The 23,248-nt window shown below is 41.4% G+C and overlaps 1 protein-coding gene across 23 annotated transcripts in view; it reads left to right on the forward strand.

The window, feature by feature from the left end:
• Positions 1–23,248, forward strand: part of NRXN3 (neurexin 3) — a 2,233,908-nt gene that overhangs the window by 844,088 nt on the left and 1,366,572 nt on the right. For all 23 annotated transcript variants that reach the window (XR_015299916.1, XR_015299918.1, XR_015299917.1 and 20 more), the window contains one exon: positions 11,337–11,540. Coding sequence is in view for 18 of the 23 variants with exons in the window: in XM_086937585.1 (XP_086793711.1) it covers positions 11,337–11,540 (204 nt within the window). In the remaining 5 variants the exon portion in view is untranslated. The remainder of the gene's footprint in view (positions 1–11,336; positions 11,541–23,248) is intronic.

Genomic DNA, 23,248 nt, shown 5'->3' on the forward strand with positions numbered 1-23,248 from the left:
TGGTGGACGAGCTATCGAGATAGACGTGCGCGCAGGAGCGCGTGGGAGGGTGGAGACGCCCGCACCAGAGAGAGGCTTCCGCCAGTGAGGGAAGGTTCTGGAACGCTCCACTTTGCGCGCGCCTTCCTCTAATTGATTCTCCGCGGCCGCCTCCGCCGCGCTGAGAGGTGACCGTGGCCGTACCACGGTAGCCGCTGATGCTAACTGTAAAATCAGAAGTGGCAGGGCCCCAAACGCGCAGCTACAGGGAGCTAATCGCTCATAATAACATATTGATTTTCAGAGATGTGTCGCGTTTGTCAGCAGTTTTTGCATCAATACCGGCGCCCGGGCTCATCTCGTTTACACAGCAAAAGCTAGCGACAAATGAGGCCTGCTCCGTATCAGCTGGAGACGTGCTTGAGTGCGGGGGTTCGGGTCTATTCTGGGGCCTTGAACAGACTTTGTTTTGAGGGCTACTGCTGCACAAAAATGCTGCTAATCTAGAACACAGCAGGTGGAAGATTTTGCTGGGGTGGAGACTCTCAGAAATGAGACTTCTAGGATGTGTGTAGGTGGCTTGGTAATTAATGGCAGCCCTTCACTGAATAGCAAACGCGCACAGATAGGAGGATGCTTCAATAACTCTAACAGATACTCGCAAATATTTTCCCAGTGGCCACAAAGTTTTGGTTGTGATGTGACTGAGGGCCCATTGATGCTAGAAGTGGGGGAGGTGGCGGATTGGGGTGGAGTGGTTGTTGTGGCAGGTTAGTGGATGTAAGGGAAGCAAAGCATATACATCTAGTGCCTCAATTGCTCAATGTGAAACCAGAACACTTGGGATTAATCCTGTCTTCCCCTCTTTACCAAATTGTGTGATCCTATACAATTGTTTATTTCACTTTCTTTCCTTTTACTTTGTCGTGCATATAAGAGAACCTCAAAATGCATGACTTCAGGATCTGTGTTGTACAAAACCTTCTCCTGTGTTTGATTTAATTAACTTTAATGTTGTTCAGGTACAATAGGCACCCAGATCACCCAAAGAGTGCATAAAACAAGTGACTTGCCTCTTAGTTCACTATTGCCATTGTTTTCTGGTCTCACTGAATTCTCATGGTATGCAAGAATGACGTTCTGTCAAAAACCTAGTAGCTGTGAAAAAAGAACTTTTTTTGCCTCGTTCCCACTATTTTTCGCACTCAAAATCTGGTATGTATTTTGACCTTTGTTGTGACTTTAGCCTTCTTAGTACACTTGCTTTTTGGATGTATGTAAAGAATTGTTGCTTTTATTAAATCGTAATAACTCTCACCATGGTAAAACAATTATCTATGTGCAGTTCCCCATCACAGCTGCCCAATGTATTCTAATGAGAAGCAGCAGTGCAGGATAACATGTCTCACCATCTACTACATACCATGAGATTCAATTATTGAATGTGTGTTTTGCTGGCTGCCTCTGCTGTTGGACATATCCTGCTACCTCATATTCAATCACGCTATTCTATGGTGATGGACAGGTCATGATCTCTTTTGTGTGTGTCTCCTCCTCATGTCCCATTAAATGCGACCGGATCCAACTATTAATTTTCTATCTTGCCCATCTCTTCCACACAGCAATGACAAGCCAAACAATTTGATTTCACGTGTTGACCACTACACCAAGCAATTATAAGCCGCACACACTAGAACATATTAGAGCAGTGCTTCCAAAACATTTTAGAACCACAATCCAATTTTTAGAACAACAAATTTGCCAACCCACCTAGCTTTAATGGACATGATGAGGGGGGCTGTTTTTTAATGTAATACTTTTTGTGCATTCCTCTGTAACAGCAATTGTTTGTAGATGTCAAAACCTTGACCACACCCTTAGATATGTCTTTATCGAACTTTGCCAAGATGTTCATCTCCCCATAAAAGTGACACATGGTGAACTGCACTTCAGCTGGAACACTTTTAAGAGTGGGATGCTGGCTTGTGGCATCTGTTTGCTACAATTACAAGGCTTCAGAAAAATCTTTGTGTTGATAGCAGGGATTTTAGTAAATGTGAAAAACCACTTCTGCAGCAGAATATGGGATAAGGTCTCATATCCATTTTGTGTTAAAACAAGACCCAATGATTCATGACTGCTTGAAGGCGGAACTAGCACAGGGCCTCCCGCCCATTGTTTTCAAGGGCCACTCACTTTTTCATTGATTCCCTGAACTAACAAGCTCGTTATGGCCATTGGGACTTCGGTTTCCTCTTCACGGACACTACTACCTTGTCATGTAAGCTCCTGAGCCCGCCCACAACCAGGATGCTCCTCAGCTTAGGAACCAGGGGCCACATCCTCCTCCAAACTACACAATGGGACTTCCTGTACCCTCTTATTGACCCGCACAACCAGGATGCACGGTTGCTGGGGCTCCAATATTCCCTCTGTTCATCATTGTACCATTTCCTTCAAAGACAGTTTCTCCTCACCTCTGTAGCTACCCTCGCAGTGTAGCTGGTGCAATCTAACCCTGGGCGAAGCACTACGCTATGCTCGCGGAGTTTGCGAAGTTTGCGCAACTTCGCACTACGCGAGCTGCACGTAGCACAGTGCGAACATGCGTAGTGCAGCGTAGCGTAGTGCAGCGCTCATTTTTTGCTTGTTCGCGGTCCTGAAGTCATGTTTGCGACCGCGAGCAAGCAAAATTACATCCCGGCGAGATTCTCAATGCAGGGAGGTAAGGTTTCTCATTGTGAGTGGTTGTGCATGCTCACGACCGCTCTCAATGAGAAACTACCAGTGCGCGTTGAGAATGCTGCAGCTCGAGGAATAATCTACTCGAGCAGCAGAAAACTACAGCTCGCCCTGTGCAAGATGCCGTTTTCAATGATTGCACAGTGCCGGATGCTTGTCCGCACTGTGCAATCATTGAAAACGCATCTTGCACAGTGCGAACATGCTACTACGCAGCTCGCGTAGTGCTACGTGAAGTTCGCGTAGTGCGAAGTGCACTTCGCGTAGCGCTACTACGCGTACTACGTCCACCCGTAGTGCAATCTTCTTCCATGTGCCTTTTGATACACCTGGAAATCTTCTCCAGCACCCTATTTCTTTTTGAGTTCTGACGATGATCCTGCATTTCCTATGGGATAGAAATGCCATTGACTGTTACGCTGATCCGTTCCATTGTACATGGAATTTAACAGGTCATGTTGTGCTTTATTACTTGATATGCACTTCAATCACCTTCATTACACGTGTGTATGAAAGTTGAGAGCATCACTTTGTTGTGTACTTTGCATTGCACATTTTGTATTAAAATTTCCACTAGGCTCTGATTATTGTTTATTTAAATCATTGTTCTAGGGGCTACATTTGCACAGATAAACAGTTTTACTGAGAAAATTATACTACACACAAATGATAATGGACGGACCTCAGGTTTCAGTGAATATCATTTGCACATCACCAATCTTGATTTGTATCGATCCTAATAAATTCTTTGTTTCCATCACACTTCAAAATTAGCAAAAAATTTGCTTAATTTTTGCTTTCCTAAGTGCTGGTTTATTCTGCAGCATGGGTACAGTTCATTTACAGGCATTTAAATGTTGTCGTGTGTTACAAAAAAAGTACATCCTACAGCCTTTCCTTTCACATTCCCTGTGCACCAGAAAGATTGTCACATAGTTCACTTTAAAAACTCTCTTCACTTTGCAGTCAAAGAAAGAAAAGTAAACACCAATATCCATATTAAAGGAATAAGCCGAAAGTTATCAGAAGACATATCCTGACATTTGACCTGTCTTTGAAGCACAGCAAATGAGACAAGATATATACAAATTGTAAAGGCATCTTTATTCATTGTTCCTTTGTGAGCCACCAGATACCTCTTGGCCACCCACCTGGGGTGTCCTGACCCACATTTTGGGATTGGATTGTGAAAATTTTACGACCGCTTGACAGAAACACATGTACTTACAGCATCTCTGTGAGCATCAGGGTGACCTGAGCATATCCACAATGACATATGACCTATAAGAGTTCGTCATTTTTAACTTTATTTGTATTCAACAGTAGTTTTGGCAAATAGTTCAATGTTAGCTTGTAAAATTCCAAACATGATTAGTTTGAGCTTCTAGTTTTTGCTTCATTCTTTTGCATTCTTGTTTCCTCTTGTTCTTCAACAATAATTGTAATAATAAATGTTTTTAAACCTTGTTTTCATTCTAAAAATTTAACTTTTGATATATTTTGTGGAGGGATGGCAACTTTGAACAAACTGCTACTGGACAATTTTTGCCTGTTAAAGCTGCAATATCTCACACAGGCACTCCTGGTATTGAAGCCAGAAGCATTCCTTCTAATCCTACTTTGTAGCTGAACAGAAAGGCAACTCCATAGCCACCAGAAACCCACAACCAGGGTCGGACTGGGGTAAAAAAATAGAAGTACCCCTCCCCCCATTAGTGAATGAGATAGCTAAAAATTTAGCTCATTTTTGCGGATTTGGGGCAGTTTTAAGCTTTTAAACTTCTAAACTGCCCCGAATAGGTGTTTAGCAAGACGGTATGCACTTGTGCTTGCTTCAGGCAAGGCTTGTGGTAATATCAGGGAACTCAACAGTAAAAATCAACCCAGCACCATAAAAAACAGGCCCACAAAGGCCAACAAACCAGCCCACATGCTGACTTGTCAGACTAGCCCTTAAGGCAGTGCCTGATTGCTCTATAGGCCAGTTTGACCCTGCAGATACCTCGCATAAGAAAGGCTAGTTTGCCCTGAAGCAGCTTTACTCCATCTATCCCATTTTCAACCCTACAGGATGGCGGATCAATACCCCCAAGGAACCCAAAGCCGTTCACTCTCTTTAGACATTTTTTCTCAATAACTTAACTTTAAAATGGATCCACCGTCTGTTTAAAAAAAAGTAGGAACAATTATCCACCCCTTAGGTTGTATTTCTACCCTATGAAAGAAGCAGTGGTATAGAGCATTGTGGCAACAATTATGATTCCTATCCAGGAGTACCCAGGTTTCATATTCCATCCTTCTTTAGTTTTGACTCATTTTTAACACCACTATTTTTCAGTAGTTTGTTGAACATGGGGCAACGTCCTTCCAAAAATGGCACTGCATGCAAAAGATTCTGCTCAAAAAATGATACAATGTAGCAGCTTTAGCTCATCACAGATTGGGCGACAGCAATGAAAGAGTTAACAACCTGTGCTTTTTATTGTTGTAGCTTACTTCCAAGAACAGTTACTAATCAGTACAAGGGTGTTTCTTAATCAGAACAGGAAGGGCATCTCAAAAACACAAAAAATGTGTATTATATAGTGTTTCCCCTACCAAGTGGCATTTTGTACGCTTTAACCCCTTCGACGCGCATGACGAGCTCAGCTCGTCATGAGTTACGCCTGTCGTTTGCTCATGACGAGCTAAGCTCGTCATAAACCGCGGGTTTGTTAAAAACTCGGCGCACAGCGGGAAAAGCCGCCGCGCGCATGGTGTCAAATGACGGCTGCGTGTTGGCCCTGCAACATTTTTAAAACCTTAACATCGAATATGTTTGGCAGGGCGTTATTGTCAAGACATATAAACTACATTAACGCACATTTCATAGCGAATGCATTTTTGTTCTTTATGAATTCCGAAAATAGTTTTGTCCCGTTTTTTCAGTACCACAAACACTTCATATTCTTTGTAACATCACTAAATGCAGGATAGAGCAGACCCGTAGTGTACCTTTTAGATGGGAGTGTGAATTTAAAAATGGAGTTTCTTCCTGGGCTCAAGTTATAACAATTTCTCTACAGTGATATAAAGTGGTGATAATGGTTATATTTATTTCACACAGTATTTAAGGCAAGCAGTTTACTGAATATTGTTGCCAAAAAATACACACTTGACAAGACAGACCTATTGGCTTTGGCAATGCTTATTGATCATTGTAAGAAGCTTCTGTGCCCGTTATAGCTGATGTGTTTCTGTTGCTGCCTTTTGGTTGGACAGAGAGGAGTCTGATAGTGTTTCCTGCATAGTTTGGAAATAGTTACAGTGTTTTCTGATGGGGAATTAGGGTCTTCCCAGTGATTTAGGTAAATTACCCTGCAATGTTTTTTTAGGTGTTGCCTACACAGCGCTTGCACTGTGCTGCAAGACATATTGTTTCTAATTTAGTGGGCTTTCAACCCGCCCACAGCAAACCATTGTTTTTATTGTCACTCTTATTTGCAATCTTTCAATCGCTTAGCTCCCATAGCCTTCCCTTCCTTTCTTGTGTTAGCTCCTCCCTGGAGCATGGATTAAGTACATGTATACATACTCATTTTTCTGCAGTGCACTTTTTTCTTACATTTCAGAAGCATTTGGGTATTTTCCTGGACGTGTAATGTGCTTTCATACTTTTAACATAGTTATACAGCTATATATCTTTGCTGCTTTCACCCTATTTGCTGTCTCTGTTGATGCTTTAATTACTTACATCTACAACTGTACTACTCAACGGCACTCCACTGTATGCCACTCTACACCACTCCCTTCTATTCTAAGCCATTCGACTCTACACCACTAAACTCCACACCCTTCTACTTCATCCCACTCTACTCCACGTCAATCTTTGGCACTGTACTCTACTTAACTCTACGCCACTCTATTCCACTCTGTGGCACTCTACTCCACTCTGTGACACTCTACTCCATTCTAAGCACTCTTACCTACACTACTCCACTCTACGCCACTTCATACAATGCCTCTCTATGGCTCACTATGCCAATCCACTCTACTTCACTTCACTCTAGACCACTCTACTCCATGCCTCTCCACTCTACTCTACACCATTCAATGCCACTCCACTCTACTCTATGCCACTTTATTCCACTCCACTCTAGGCCACTTCCCACCACACCTCTCTTTGCCATTCCACTCTGTAGACCTGGTTGTTCTCCATCTAGGTACTCTGGGGCAGATTTATGAAGGGCTTGTGCCACGTTTACGCCGCCGTTGCATGATGCAACGGCGCGGAAACGTGTTGCATCCCTGCGCCCTATTTACAACGTGACGCATCTAGGAGATGCGTCACGTTGTACAGCACTGTGCCATGAGGAGGCGTTCCTGCGCAGGGGGGGGCGTTCCTGCGCAGGAACGCCTCCTGAAAGTGGCTGAGTGAAATCTATGAGATTTCACTCAGTCACTTTCAGGGCAATGCTGCATCAAAACCCTGCGCCTGCTTGAAGCAGGCGTATGGCTTGAGGCAGCATTGAAAGAATAGACCCCCACAGAGCATTGCTGGAGCTGCGTCGCGCTTGCGACGCAACTCCAGCAATGCGTCACTTTTACGGCACAGATGCGTGACGCATCTGTGCCGTTTTTGCCCCATGGTGCGCCGCATCATAAATGCGGCGCACCATGGGTGGCGTAGCTCGGGCGCACTGTGGCGCATGTTAACTGGCGCATCCCTCGGGATGCGCCAGTTAACATAAATCTGCCCCTCTGAGTTTTTTTTCCCCTCTCAGTCTCTCCTCACAGTTGGTTCTCTTTCGAGACTTGCCCTGGGATGCCCCGTTGCTGAGACAGCCATGCGATTTACTCATTCTATAACAACCTATCATAACACCCCTTTACTCCACTCTACTTTGGGTCACTTCACACCACTCTACACCACTCTATGCCACTCCACTGTACACCACTGTATTCCACTCTACGCCATTCCATTTTCTCTACTCCTTTCTACTTCACTCCATGCACCTCCATTCCACTATTTGCCACTCTATTCCATGCCATTCCACCCTACCCTACTCTTTGCCACCCCACTTTGTCACTCTACTCTATCCACAGTACACCTTACCACTACTGTATGCCACTCCATGCCACTCTATGCCATTTCACTCTACACCACTCTATGCCACTATCCTCCCCTGACTAACTCTTTGCCACCCTATGCCTCTCCACTATATGCCACTCCTCACCACTCTAAACTATTCCTCTTCACACAACTATACTCTACGGGATGACTATATGATACACCACTCTATGTAACTCCACCAGAAGTCATTCTGGTCTACACCACTCTGTGCCACTCTACTCCATTCTAGGCCACTCCACTTAGTGCCACACTTCACCACTCTACCCTATGCCATTACTCTCTACGCCATTCCACTGTCTGCCACTCTACACTACAACACTCCATTCTACTCTCCATCACTCTACTCTAGCCCACTCTATGCCACACCACTCTATGCCACTCCCCTCTATGCCACTCTACTCTATGCCACTCTGCTCTACAGCAATCCACACTGCCAATCCACTCTACACTACTCTACTTTATTCCGGTCTACTCCAGGCCAATCTACTCTATGAAACTCTACTGGATGCCACTTTACTGTGCACTTTTACATGCCACTATGCGCTACATCACTCTACTCTACGCACTTCACATCACTTTACGCCACTCCACCCTATGCCATTTGCCTCTACCCCACTCTCATCTATGCAACTCTGTGCCACACCACTAACTTTTAGCCATGCTGAACAGCAGCCACACTCTGTACAACATGGCTAAAAGACTGGCAAAGTCAATAGTGATGCCTATTGGCTTTGCCAATGCTGTTTTTTTATTTATTAATTGCTGTTTGTTGGTTGCTTATTTGGCATACCTAGGTCCGGAATGGTATGCACGTCTAGTTTTACCCATCATTTTGTGTGTGTTTTGTTGTGGCCAGGTACCTTTCTGGCATAATTTGCCAAATGCTTTATTTTTAGCATTTTGTAAAGATATCATAATTCTCACAGAGTCTTTGTTAGGCCCAGGACAATTGATTTCAATATCCATTTAATGCTAGAAGTAATTATGCTTCTTAGATGGTAAAGGCTTTGGAGGTTTCTTCATTCCCTGCCTAAATGATGAATGTTGAGATGTACAGTTTCTCTGATAGGTTTCTAGAAAGTCACATTATAAGTGAACGGCAATGGATGTTGAGTCTTTTGTGCATCAAAGATGTAGGAAAAAGAGTAACCTCCTGCTTTGCTTCTGTGGATGAGGATGTGCAATTTAGAATAAGGCAGAGCGTGGGTGTTTTGGCGGGCTGGTGAAAGTGAATGAATTTGTTCAGGTATACTTGTATTATATTGTGCAAGGCTTTGTATGTTTGCATGAGAAGTTGGAATTAGCTGCACTTGTGAATAGGGAGTCAGTGAATCACCTTGAGGTGCTGTGAGATATTGGTGCAGCGTGGGAGGTTGGGTATCAGTCTTGCAGCGGCATTCTGACTGGTCTGAAGTCTGTGTAGGAGATGCTTCAGATTCCAGTGTAGAGTGCATTGACATAGTCTAGCCTACTTAGAGTGTGCTGGCACATATATTGAACAAGGCCATGACCTATATGCCTCTTTCTTTAACAGTCTGCAAACTGTGATTCCCAATTACTATAATTCCCAGATTTACTATTGCTGCTAAGTATGTGTATTCTGTTTTTATACTGTACTTATATGGCCTTCCTGGCCGAAATAAAGCTTTTACCTCTACTACTACATGTATACCTACAGGGATTTAAGTGTGCCGGGTCTCACTGGTGCTGAGCACCAGTAGTTTTTTAAAGGGGCCCTCGAAACGGGTCTCTATCAGGCTCTGTTTTGTGCCCTGGCAAAGACGGCCCGTTTTTTTCCAGACTGCAGTGACAGCAGGCACTTCGATGTGCGCTGCTCACACTGCTCACTTCTCACTAGTGGAGAAGTTATGGCATGACATCATGCCAGGCGAGCGTGTAGGGGAAGGGATATCCTTTAAAGAGTCGCTTTCTCTCTGGATTTCCCTTCTGTTTTTGAAACTCAGGAGCAGCAACATTGTCGTGGTGTCACCAGGTCTTTAAGTGGAAGCTTTTTCAATATTATATATAAGCCATAGTTGCTGCATATTTATCTTATGCAACTAACAACCATTGACAAAGCCAATAGTCCTGACTTCTTGTACATATGATGTTTCTTGTGGAATCCTATATCTGGATGAAATGTCAGAAACAGCCAAATAAAAGTCGGGTGGCACACTTTGCTGAGCACAGATTTTTAGCTTATCTGTTTTTAAGCCATGCCCTTAATTACATTGGCCAAGCCCCTTTGAGAGACCCCCCCCCCCCCCAGTTTTTTCAACCCACTTAAAGCCCTGTATACCTATATATTCAATCAGCATTCAAAGGCAAATGGAAAGTGAGGCCTCACCAAAATGATTGATATAACTTATTTTCATGAAATTTCGTGCTTTGCAAGTAACCCATGATATATGAATTAATATGTGTTCTGCGATCTTAATGCATCACTAGGTAACAGCGCACACTGGGACATCTTAAAGATTTTGGGGAGTTGGGGCAAAACATATCTTGGGGGCCACTGTTCAGAACAGTTTTGAATTCTTGATTCTATTTCAGAATTTTCATGCCCTCATAGGTCAGGTCACAAATTTTAAATGTGTTTCCGTAAATATTCATGGATAGTAATGTGCGTTTTCAGTACTATAAAGTAGGAGCAGCTCACTCAGTGCTTAATTTGACCCTGTGCTTTCTTGTGCTCAGCTCCAGCACTTACTCACCAACTTCAGCACATTTCATGAGCACCAGTTAAGGACACATTCATTTACGGGGAGATTAAGTGATTTGCCCGGAATCATAGGATGTTGAGCAGATGCTGAGACTCAAACCTGCTTCCCCAGCTCTGAAGCCAGCAGCTCTGGCCATTACTCCACATTCTCTGCCCACTTTCATGGTTAGTAGTTGGTTCTGTTTTAGGCAGCGCTAACAGAAGAAATGGGTAGGTGCAAGCTGCCTCCTGATGAGAGCCCCAACACTTATTTTTTTTACAAATTAACCACTGATCACGAATATTATTGCAAATAATCTCTGCAACCTACTGTCTTCTTTCATGTGCGAAGTTGTGTTTTGATTTAATAGAAACTTTATTATGGAAGTTGCATGGAGTTGAAAAACAAAAACACGTACCTGCTAAATGTACATAAAAAACTCCCACACATGACCCGTTTTAAAATAAATTAAAGGGAAATAGTATTTCAAACAATCTATGTGTTACAATCATATCATTCAGTGTCATCAGCACAGGACTGTGTGGGGAACAGAGCATGATCTATTAAGGGGTGTCCTGAAAGGCTGGTGTCCTGGGCCATAGCTCATTTTGCCTATGCCTTAAAACGTCTCTGGCCGCACCAAAGGGGTGGAGCTTATGACATGTTCCCATTTGTTTGCCTTTTAAAGAAGTGTTACTTTTAATTTTAATTTTGAAAAATAAAATACACCTAAAGGCTGCAATGTATGTCCCATTCAGTTGCTCGTGGTGTGATTTACTCTCCTCCTCTTCCTCCCACAGAGGCCTCTGTGCTCAGCTATGATGGAAGCATGTACATGAAGATTGTGATGCCGCAAGTCATGCACACTGAGGCAGAGGACGTGTCCTTTCGCTTTATGTCACAGCGTGCATATGGCCTGCTGGTGGCCACTACGTCTCGCGAGTCTGCCGACACTCTGCGGTTGGAGCTGGATGGTGGTCGTGTCAAGCTGACGGTCAATCTAGGTATCGTATGTCTCCTCTTCCGAGGGCTCGCCTCAAGAGCCCATTCCATGTTTTAGTTTTATGTGTGATGAAACTTGGTGTTGAGGTGTTCCTTTCCCCATGTCATTCCTCTGTGGTTTATCACCTACAAGTCCCGCCTCCCTCGTGTCGCATGATGTCATCCATGGGGCAACACAGTGGGATCCTCCTTTTGTCTTTACTTTCTGCGTTCATCCTATTTTGTTTTTTTATTTGAAACCGACGGGCTGTCTACCATGCTCTATGGACCATCTTTTGATCAATATCATGTCCATGAATCCACCATTATAATCCCTCAAAACAGTCTAGATAGAACAGAGTCTACCCATAAACTGTGTGAATAGAAACTAAAGCCTTTCACGTCTAGTACATTTTAAACATTTTTTTTACCATTCTATGATTAAAATGTTTGTTAAAAATAATCAAAACAGTAATTTACTACTTCCCTGCTTTTATTACATTTCTGTATATAGTGAACACAATTCTAGAGGGTACATTTTGTGATAAGAAATTTATGTTGAACCTTTGCTTAAAGGAAAGCTATTATACTTTCCAAGATTTTACTTCAACAGTGATGCAGTTTATTTTGTAGTAGAATACCCTTACAAGAACATATTCTTCCGATTCCTGGTTGATATCCCTATAGATTTTTTATATTATTTTTTAATTTTTCCCCTGTGGTAATAACAACATTCTCTGTAATTTAGATACATTGATTTTTGCTTTTCAAATGACCTATCGCAGTGTGGGTCACATAGACCACGGAATTGTTCTCTTTTCACAAAACAAAATTTAGAGCTTTTAACCAGCAGATTCACACTTGGTAAAGTAGAACATTTCTAAAAATATCCCCACAAAACACAGTACCAGCAAAACTCACAACAAGGACCGAATGACTGTTTCGAGGGATGCTGCGCTTTTGAATTTCTTTTTTAACATTTGTGCAAAAATGTTTGTTGTTTCTTGTTGTCGATCACAGTGAGGATGGTATTTTTAATCGATTTTAATGTATTTTTGAAAATGTCCTTACTTGTTTTATTATTTGCTTCCGATATTTCTGTTTGTGGCATTATGCGCTCTCATCCACCATGTTAAGTCAAAAGATGGCACTCACTTCCCTTCAAAGGCCCAAAGCCTGCGGCCCTCACAGCAAACAGCCTTGGGAACAGAGTGTACAGAGACGCCTGCAGGGGGCAGTCATACCCCCCTCACGCCACTTTCTGGGTACTCACCTACACACAAAAGCTTTATTCCAGGGGAAGCCACAACATACAATCCTGCTCTTCTGAAGGTCACTGCTGGTGGTTAACCCCTTGTGTGCTGCAGGTCACCTTTGATGACTCATTTGAGGCTAATGAGAGATCATCCTTTGTGTAATCTCAGGGATTTTTCTGGAAAGTACACATGGGAGAGAGCGGGACAGTGTGCGAGTGACGGAAAAAGAGAGGGAATCAAGTGGAAGACCCTTCTTACACCTCTTCACATATTTTGGTATTGATTTTTTAGATTATTACTTTCTGTTGAAGGGTAAAATAGTTTTGCTCAACGGAGTGTACAGAAACTTAGAGACCCTGAAAAAATAACACTTAAGCATTGAACAGATCATTATCTTGGACCAACAGCTCACAAACCCACCTTACTTTCTCTCATGAGGGGTTTGCTCAAGATGTCATTCCTACATTGGGAGTCTGAGTAATACCCAACCCTCATATTTCCTTACTCAGTGAGAACTAAGTCCCTCATTAGTCAACGCATTTTGACAGACACAGAATGGGCAAAACCCTTTGATGCATCAGGCCCTAGAGCTCCCTCGGTGGCGTCATATCCCACTATGACAGGTGGTGAATTCCCAACAGAAGAGAAGGAAACCTTAAGCCTCATTGACAGCACGATAGTTCATATTACAGACAATGGGTACGATCACAATCAGCCCGCAAATTACGTTTTGAAAACAATCTCCTGTTGGTGTGCAATACGGAACACAGAATTATGATCTATGCTCAAGTCACTGATGTTTGACCCTGTAGTTTGAGGCTGGTGAAACCTCACACAAATAGTGGGAGTACACAGTGCACAAGCACTGTTTTGCATGCTAGAACGGGGACTAACACACATATTTATTATTTTATTCTCCTTTCCAAGGGACATACACGTAATTGTGCATAAATTTAGATCGCATTAAGTTGCCAATCAGTGGCTGAACAATTTGCAGACTATTTCTGCCACCTGACTATGCTTGAGCACTTTGTTGAGAGTAGGAGGCAAAAAAGAAGGGAGGCCAACAGATCGTAAATGAAGACTTAGAAAGAGAACACCCTAGATTTACCTAATCCAGTAAGATTGCCAGTGGCAGACCGGGATATGGAGTGAGCCCCTTCTGCACTGACTTAAACTAAACCTGGGTGAATTTTGCGGAGTTCCGCTATGCAGGACTCCATGAAGTGACCAAAAAAGTGGCACAGAGTTCCGCAAGTGGCAGAGTGCGTTAGGTCATGGCGTTCACACTGATTTTTATCGCCAGGTCTTTGTCCCACACTGGAAAATCAGTGCGAGCGGCACCATGCACAGGACACAAGGGAGCTGCTTCTTTCTGCTGCTTGAGTAGTTTTTCTACTAGAGCGGCAGCTTCCTCAACACAAACAAATGGTTTCTCAATGTGAACTGTTGCAACGATCCACGACTTCCTGCATTGAGAAATCTCACTGGGAGGTGGTCTAGTGTTGGATTTTCCTTGCTCCTACTCGCAAACGTAACATTGGCGAGCGTCGAAAAATCTCTGTTCCACTTCACAGAGCAGATTTTTTCAAAACTCTGCATGCTTGGTGGAGTGCGGAAGACTCTGCAAGCTCCGCGAATGGAGCAGAGTTCACTGCCCATGCCTACTCTAAGCCCCCTTGTGGCATGCTAATAAGTGGTGTTAGCAGTGCTTCTCCTTCATCTGTGTCCTAGTCTAGCAAAGAGGCCCATGGCAAGCCAAACAACGGAGTGAACATCCCTCCACAACCCCATGTGTTAACCCCACACCACCCCTGTATTATTGGCAGTTACTGGCTCAAACGTGGAAACTTCTCCACACTCACCTAATATTCACTCTAGTTTTGTTTTCAAATGGTAGACCATCCCATCTTCACCTGCGTTCTACTGTAGTAACATTGCTGCATGGAAGCAAAAAAATGAAATTCTACTCTCTGAAGTTGGAGTCTCCTTCTGGCTCAAGCCTGCTCCTTAGGATAAGAGTGGTAGTAGGTGCTTTGTAGTTAGTGGTTGCACGAGGTAGGATGGGTGCCACTGCCTACTCAGGCCAATGGTTTTAAAATGTGAAACAAACCAAACGCCTTGGTAGTACATTTTAGAAGCAAGGCTGCAGGACGTGTCCACATAAACACTTTCCACGTTGCAGCTACTGAAGAAACACCTTGAATTCTGATTCCAGTTACATTTACATGGGGATCTCATGCAACTGTTTCCATAGCCTAGCTATACCTGTCATTCTGAAATTCAATGTGCAGCACCTCATGCACATTACGGGGGTTCATCCTACTGTACCTGGAAGAGGGAAGTCCCTTCAGAACATGTCTGCAGTTTAGATCCAGAAAGCTGATCTACGGCAAAGCAGATAATCCTTACATTGACCCTTCAACCTAAAACCTATTTTCTAACTTGTCTATATAATTCCACAAAGAAGGAGTGGGACCTAAAGCACAGTGATGCAGTACCTGATTTCGGTCTGTTGTGACTTGTATACAATATGTGCAGATTTTTCTCTCACTCGCTGCTCTGCCTAGCATCTTTTTCTCTTCCTGCATCCCCTCCCCCTTGTTCTCTTGCTCTCTACTAAAAACGTTGTTCTTGCATCAACTCATATTGCTTTCCCCTAGCGTCTTTTCCTCTTTCAGCTATCTTTAATCTACCATAGGGTAACTTAAGTTACCAAAGATGACCCCGTCCGTGCACCTGTCACACAACCCAACCCAAAAAATAGCTCTGTGTCCAATCACAAATCTCACAGGCTTGGCCAAAGTCCACCTCTTTCCCATGGGATGTTGCACTCTCTTGCCTGGCTGCATACAGTTCCTTATGCTTTCTTTTTCATTATCACACTCTCTTTGCCCCGCTCTCCATATTTTACTTTCCCTCCTGTTCTCCTCATAGCACATCTACTCTCTTGAAATCATACCTGTAGCTCCCGATAGATGTGTCCTTCTCATATTCCTTCTCCTGTTTTCTGTTTTTCACGCTCTGGGCAGTCTCATAGATGTCTCTCACTGTTGTACTTTCCTATTCCCTCTCCTTTATTTTCTCTCATGCTTCCCCCTCCTTATATGTCACTTCTCTTTTTCATGCCCCCGCCAGGTCTCACATAACCCTATGCCTATCCTTTTATCCAATCCCTAATTTTATAGTTGTATCATCTCTTCTTTCCAATCTCACTTAGTCATTAATTCTCATTTTTTTCTTTCCTACAAGAATCTTTTGCTTTTTCTATTTCAGTTGTCTCTAGTGTTCTCCTTCCATGCGGTCTCTGGAAGCAGCATCTTCCCTCCCCTTTCCTGTGTCCTCCTGCATTAGATGTCTCTATGCCTTCCTAACCCTCCTTCTTCCAACAAACTCTGATCAGCAAACACCTTCCTTTTCCATATTTCTGAGTGGAATGTCTTGCTCATCCTCTGTAGCTTTCTATTTCTCTATCCAAACTCTACTAAACCCTTCCATTTCTTTCTTTCTCCTTCTTTATGGGAGTAATCTCCTCTGCCTCTTCAATCTCTCCCATCATCAATGTTACAGCAGTTCCAATAGTCTGTTTCTTCACCTGCCTGCCCGCCCAGTCCCAAATCTACCTCAACCTTCTGTTGCATCCCAATGGTTTCTTTATCTTTCCAATTTCACTTTCTCCTACCTTCGCGTCACCCTCTGTTTCCTGCCTTTCCTTTGGTTGCCACATGTGCTCTCTTGCTTTTGTTCTGTCCCTGAGACAAGGGGGGGGGGTACTCGGTTACATTTTAGGAAATTGCCAACCACCCCTAAAAGGGATATAGCCGCCACTGCAGGCCGATTGTACCAAATGCTCCAAGGCTGTTTGCTCCCACTTTTCTGTTGCGGTTGACGACACATGACAAACCTAATCGCACGAAACCGAACCCAGATTTTCCCACGAGAATATAGTTTTAGGATTAGAAATCACCCTTCTTCTTTCAATTTAACTCTAATCTTTTTAACTTGTCTTCCTATCTCTTTCACTTCATGTCTATGAATTTCATGGTACACCTGTTCCGTTTCGTCTTCATTTTTGTATTTTTAGTTTTAGTTGTATGAGGCAAGTGAGGTATTGAGGACCTACTACATCAGTGCGACAGGTTTAAAGTCAGAGACAGAATAATGTTGCAGCTGATACACATACACTTGCCCTGCTTCTTTCTCATAAGGATCAGATATTAGGATGATACACATGGTTCAGGACATGGGCACTAAATTAGTTTCTTTTGGCTTTCATAGGCAGAAATGGTGCAGTCCAATAACATGTCTCCTTTCACAGTTTTATGAGCCATGCTAAATGCAGCTTGTCAAATGAGTTGTCCTTGCAGGTCATTGCCTTCATATAATCCCACTTACTTGGGAATCTCATTACTGTGGAGAATGGAAAAAACATATATTTTTAATATGGTGTACAGAGCACTAATATTGCCATATGCAAAGAAATAGGTTTATCACAAGTCTGGTTTGCATGTACAATTTGGACCAGTACATTTCAGACCCTCTCTCATTGTCTTCATAATGGACTGGGCAGAGACCCTTTTTCAGAGGGTATATGTACCCTTATTGACCGTTTCAAAAATATAATTGTCTGACTCGCAGGCCTCCACATATTTCTCCTCAGGTAATGGAGACCCTAAGTTCCTTATCCGGTTCATAATATCATCACAGTGTCCCCTTGTTGAAGTAGTTATGTTCAATAAAAATGCCTATGTATTGTATTCATGCTATTTTCGGACAAAAGGCCAGCGTGTTTCGACTGGTTGTATTTATTTAGGGCCTTAAAAAAGTACTTGCACTTCAGCAAATTCATTATAGATGTGCTGCTTGAAATGCCATGGTCTCTCCCAGGTTCCAAGCTTGTTTTCCATGCACTTAGTTTCATAATGTATTAGACCATTTTAGCATGTGCTAGGTCTTCTTACTTCACTTCCTGAAGGTCAGATCTAGATTTTGCTGATACTTAGCAGAACATTGGCACTAAACATTTTGGAATATTTCGGTTATTCTTACTATGCAAGACTCACAAGTACTAACAAGAACTGGACACCTGACAAACGCATCCAACTGAATTTGCCTAAATGTGGCATATGAATGGCGTATTAAGAACTCCAGCCCTCCCAAAGTCTCACTTTTGGTAGATTAATTAGACTTAAGTTATAGAAAGGTTCTAAGCTATATATGTTTACACTTTGTGCCTGAAGTTTTCATTTTCCGGCATTATCAAAAGTGTGGATAATTAAGACACTCTTAGGCAGACCAACTTGAGCTCTTGTGATTGGCTTTCGAATCACTTGTCTCAACATTATACCAAATCTACAGTATGCCCTGCTGGTGAGGACACCTCTGCGTCCAAGGATAAGGTAAAAATTATTCAGGCAGCTCGCCAAAAGGGGACTGGAACAAAGTCAATTTTTATTTGCAAACATTTTGTCTAACATTTAAAAAATAAATAAATATTACTCTCTAGGGAAATATACCTTTAAATAATTTTCCCTACGGCAATGTCAATGATGCAATAAAAGTAGGCAGAAAATGTTCCTTTGCTTTTCTTTTGTGATTCATGTATTCCTACTAAATTTTCACCATTCATTGTAAATGTGCTTCCAATTATGTGACTTTTCTAGCTCGGTGTATATAATTGAGGCAGAAGGTCACTGCTTTCAGAGATTTTCATGCCATCAAAATGCAATTTTCTTAAATATATTATTATATTAACTCATTCACCTCTTGAATTTTGTTGCCAAAAATGACTGATATTGGAACCTGCTGAGCGACCTCTATTCAATTATTCTTTCTCTCGCCCACTTTTCACTTGGGGATCCACAACAAATTCTGCTGGACACCAAGCTAGTATTTTCTTTCTCCTCTGACAATAAATAGTATATTGTCACAAGCCTGCTTTATCTTTCTCCCGTCTGGGTGTATTTCTGTCAGAACCTCAGCTTGAAAACAGGCAATGATTTTTTTAAAGTCGCATAGCTAAACCTTGGGAAAAGATGATATTGCTTATGTAGTAGTAGTAAATATGTTTATTCGGTCATTTCTTACCACATAACATTATACATAAAATCATCATATTAAATTCATATGTCATTACCATATGATACAATACAATCACATCATCTAAAAGAACAGATAAAACAATATGTTAAAATCAATAAAAGATATACTCAACTGCATAACTATTCTTCATAAAGTGCAAATACATAGCAAGACCACTCATTGTGAACAAGGATTTCAGTAGCTCTATAATAATGTCATCCTCCGATGGCACCTGATTATGGAATACTAAAGTCATTTTAAACATTGTCAATAAATTTGCACGTTATACACCAGGCCTGCGGTAGGGAACTGGATATCGAGAAAACCACCCACTTAGTGTTTTCAGATTGAAATATGCGTATTGCCTCTATATATCGTACCAGTGATAATCACCCACACACTGGGACAATCCAACTGGTTCTGCGTTTTATAAAGAGGGAACAAAAGAACAAAATCTTTTCCATAGTTTCAGTGCAAGACAACCATGCACGACAAAGGGGTGATACACTACTTGCCTGCCACTTATTCCTGAACTCATTCACTGGGTGAATTCTATATCTGAGTTTCAGGAAAGAGATCTAGCCAGAGGTGGCTCAACCTGATCCAGATTTTGTTAAAAAGTTGGGAAACATTTCATATCAATGGACCGCCTTGTTAAGGCGCTGTTTGTTTCTGAGAATAGCCATTCATTCAGAATAAAAACCCAATATATATCCTTCACATGAGTAATCATCCCCTTACTAAGGTTTTTCGGGTTTATCCCGTGCATCTTGCAAGGCAAGATCGTTCAACCAGGTTTTGATGTATTTAAACCAAGGTTTTACCAATTGTTTGTCCATCTCTTTAACTTCAGCCACAGCCTGTTCCATCGGGATCTGTGACTTGCCCAACCATAACTTTATCCAACCAATATAACGAAGGTTTTAGGGTTGCAATATTGCTTATGTTTATGTCATCCTATGAAAAGCAAAGCATTCCAGGGACGTCCAAATTGTAGACATTCACAAGACCGCTACATGAGAATCTCCACTGTCCTGCTACTAACCCTGTGGTCTGGTTGTCTGGTTGTGCAGCTCCTACCCATCTTGTCAGACTAAATAGTTGAATGTCTTACAATAAAGACAGAAAAACATTGCCTGACTTGCCTTAAATAGGCGTTTTGTAGCAATCTAGTAGTTTATTTTAAAAAGTAGGTCACAAAACCTGTGCTTTTCTCTCTGTTATAATGGGTTTTTCTAATACCCTTTCCCACCTCAAATTAGCACTTTATCCCAAAATGTGCAGATTGTTTTTGGGCCGGTTACACTTGTCATTGAGAGTTGTAGTAGATTTGATTTGAGACACAGGCAATGTTGGGGCTACAAAAGTCTGATACTGATCTACCCTCAATGGAGTCTGATTTGTTTGTGATCACAGACTGATGGCACATTGTCATTTTGTTACTCTCCCACTCCTCATCCAACAATACATTTGTGGGTATTATTAATCTTAAATGCTTGTAAACGTCACATTACAACTGAGTGATCTCTTGCCCCTTATTATACATGCTTTTATTAATTTAATTGGCCTTTCAAGTGTCAAAGGGGCAGTAAACTATTGCAACACAGATCTGAGTCAAGGTATTGACCAACCTTTCCTTTGCTCAGAAAATATCTACCATTTTATTGCCCAAAAACTTGTGAAATAGAACAAATCACATATTCGGCATTTGGCCGCTGTGAAACATTGCTGTTTGTACCAACGTTTCTGGTGTGAATCAGCATGTATGACCATAATTCTTTAGATGGAAAAATGAAAACACTTTCTAACATTTTATGAGATTTAAAAAATCTCATCCCAGAATCGTAAAATTGGCTAAAGTTTTCAATATTGAAACTATTTTGAATGTGATCAAGGAAATAGAAACTATTAATGCAAAAGGCAAATATATCTCATCTGACCATGTTTGTGGTAACCGATTTGCAGAACCCAAGCTGTAAAGAGCAGCTTGGGAAATAAACTGTAAGCCCAGGAAGGTGATAGATTAGGAGTGGATATGGGAATGAATTGCAAAAAGTTGGAATACATAAAACACTGACGAAGAGCAATCCTTTAGGAACATTCTGTTATACATTTGAAATGCAGTATTTGCTGACACAAAATGTATGTAATTACAAAAAAAATATGAATCTTTCTGATTAAATATCTTCTTAGTGTAATAGTGAGTTGACTACTATATGCTAATGTGCCAATGGGAGGTGCTTAAATTTAAGTGCATTTTATATCATATTACCATAAACATGAACAATTACATAAACTAATTTTAAATCTTGTTTTCAAAAGACTGTGATAAGGACTAGAGAGCAACAGAGTTTTGTAGAAGGCAGAAAGTATAGAGAATTAATGCTAGGTCACAAAATACTAGTAGTATATGTGACAGGACATAACCCCACAGGAACCTGGGTACAATTCGTACTTCAGAACAATGTCCTAAGGGACATCATTAAAAACAGCAATACTTAAACCCATATTTTGCAATTGCAAATGTATTATAAAACAAGAGATAGAGCCACATATAAAGCAATCAATATTGATTTAATCTGCTACAACATTCTTCAGTAGCAGCATCAATTATAATTTATAAACCTAAAAGTGCTCTATGTGCAAAGTGGAGACACAGTGCTCATGAGATTTGTGTTTACAGGACAATGTGAAAAACAAAAGGGTACAAAAACTGTGAAAAGTCAAGCTAGTCCAGTATTGTGCATGAGTAGGTAAAATGATTAAGGGCATATGTAGGTATCATTGCACAATCAGTATCGATTTTCAGGCAGAAAACTGTCATCTGTGTTTTGACCTTCTACTACTTATCAGGGCAACATCACGACAAAAAGGAGCAAAAAAAGAATTAATTGCTGTAAAGGTTTTACAAGCAAATCACACGCCACAATTTGCCGTGTTCTGCTGTTTGTGTGCTGTTTCTATAAGACAAATGAATTCTCTACAGCTCACCAATTTTTGGGACAAGCATTACCATTGGTCTTAGCATGGATGCTCCATTAATTTTAGCATTGATTGTCCTGTTTTCCTGAACTCCCCCTATCCTTGTTGATAAACTCTTGATCCTTTTATCTACTCACAATACTGGACTATCTTGATTTTTCACAATTCTTTACCCTTTTGGGTCTCACTTTGTTCATTAACACAAATCTCACGAGCACTCTGTGTTCACTTTGCACATTGAGCACTTTTTGGTTTATAAATCATAACTGATGCTGTACTCAAGAATAAGTAGTTGATTAAATCAATATTTATTACTTAATATGTGTTCATATATATTTTTTATGATTCATTTGTAATTGCAATACATTGGTTCAAGTATTGTAGTAATGACAAATTGCTGTTTTGAATGATGCCCCTTGGTAAATTGTTGTGAGATATGAGGTCACAAAATACAGTGGAAAAATTGATTAATAAAGAAATTATGTTTAACAATCAGTCAAAGAAAATTCAAATCTTTCTAACAATGATGTTAAGGTATGTTTTAATGCAACTCAACAGTTTTAGTATGCCAATCTGCTCTCAGCCGTCCGCTACCATGATTTTATTCACATGGATGAAGCGGAATTATTGCATTTCAGCATTTTACAGGATTAATCACCAATAGATCAATACCGCTTGTGAGGGGAATTACCGCAAATTGGAAAGAGAACATCTTCTGAAAAGTAAAATCCAATCAAGTTGTCAGGATAACCATAATGGATGTTTCTGAGGAAAATTTGGATATGAAAAGTTGTAATTGGAACCATTTGCATATGTGATCATCATTCCGAAAACTCAAGTGGATTTTTGTATATAGTGACTTAACAACCCCAGTCGTCATAGCAAAGACAATTCATTCTTTCTGCACGATGTAAAGCTTGAAATGGTTCACTTACTCACCATTTCCTTTCAATTCTGATGACCTTTCTTTTCACTAGTTTGTAATTAATCAGACTCTAGACCCAAGAGTTGAATGTGTCTCACCGTGGTTAAACAGACACATTTAAAAGTATTCCCTAGAGAATAAACATGGATAATAAACTGCAAACTATTTGTTCTCCTTCACTCTGACTGTTTTGTGGATGGGCAAGTAGAGTAGACGAGTATATTTTTGGTCACTCCAATTACACAACTACAGACTCCACTAGAATGAGAACTTCTTCCAAAAGTCTTTCCTTCTCTGTCACTGAAGTATTTGGTACAACAACCCAGTTATTTGCAAACACTATCAGCAAGATCAAATAATGGTTCCTTACATAGACAACTATTGCCTTGTCTGCTCACGCATGATAGCTTTCTAGGTAGGGTAACCTGCCTGTTGGAGCATATGCATAATTTCTGGCCAACCAGCCCACCTCCAGACCTTTAATTGG

This window comes from Lissotriton vulgaris, chromosome 9 (assembly GCF_964263255.1).
Source record: "Lissotriton vulgaris chromosome 9, aLisVul1.2, whole genome shotgun sequence".
Classification (NCBI taxonomy): domain Eukaryota; kingdom Metazoa; phylum Chordata; class Amphibia; order Caudata; family Salamandridae; genus Lissotriton; species Lissotriton vulgaris.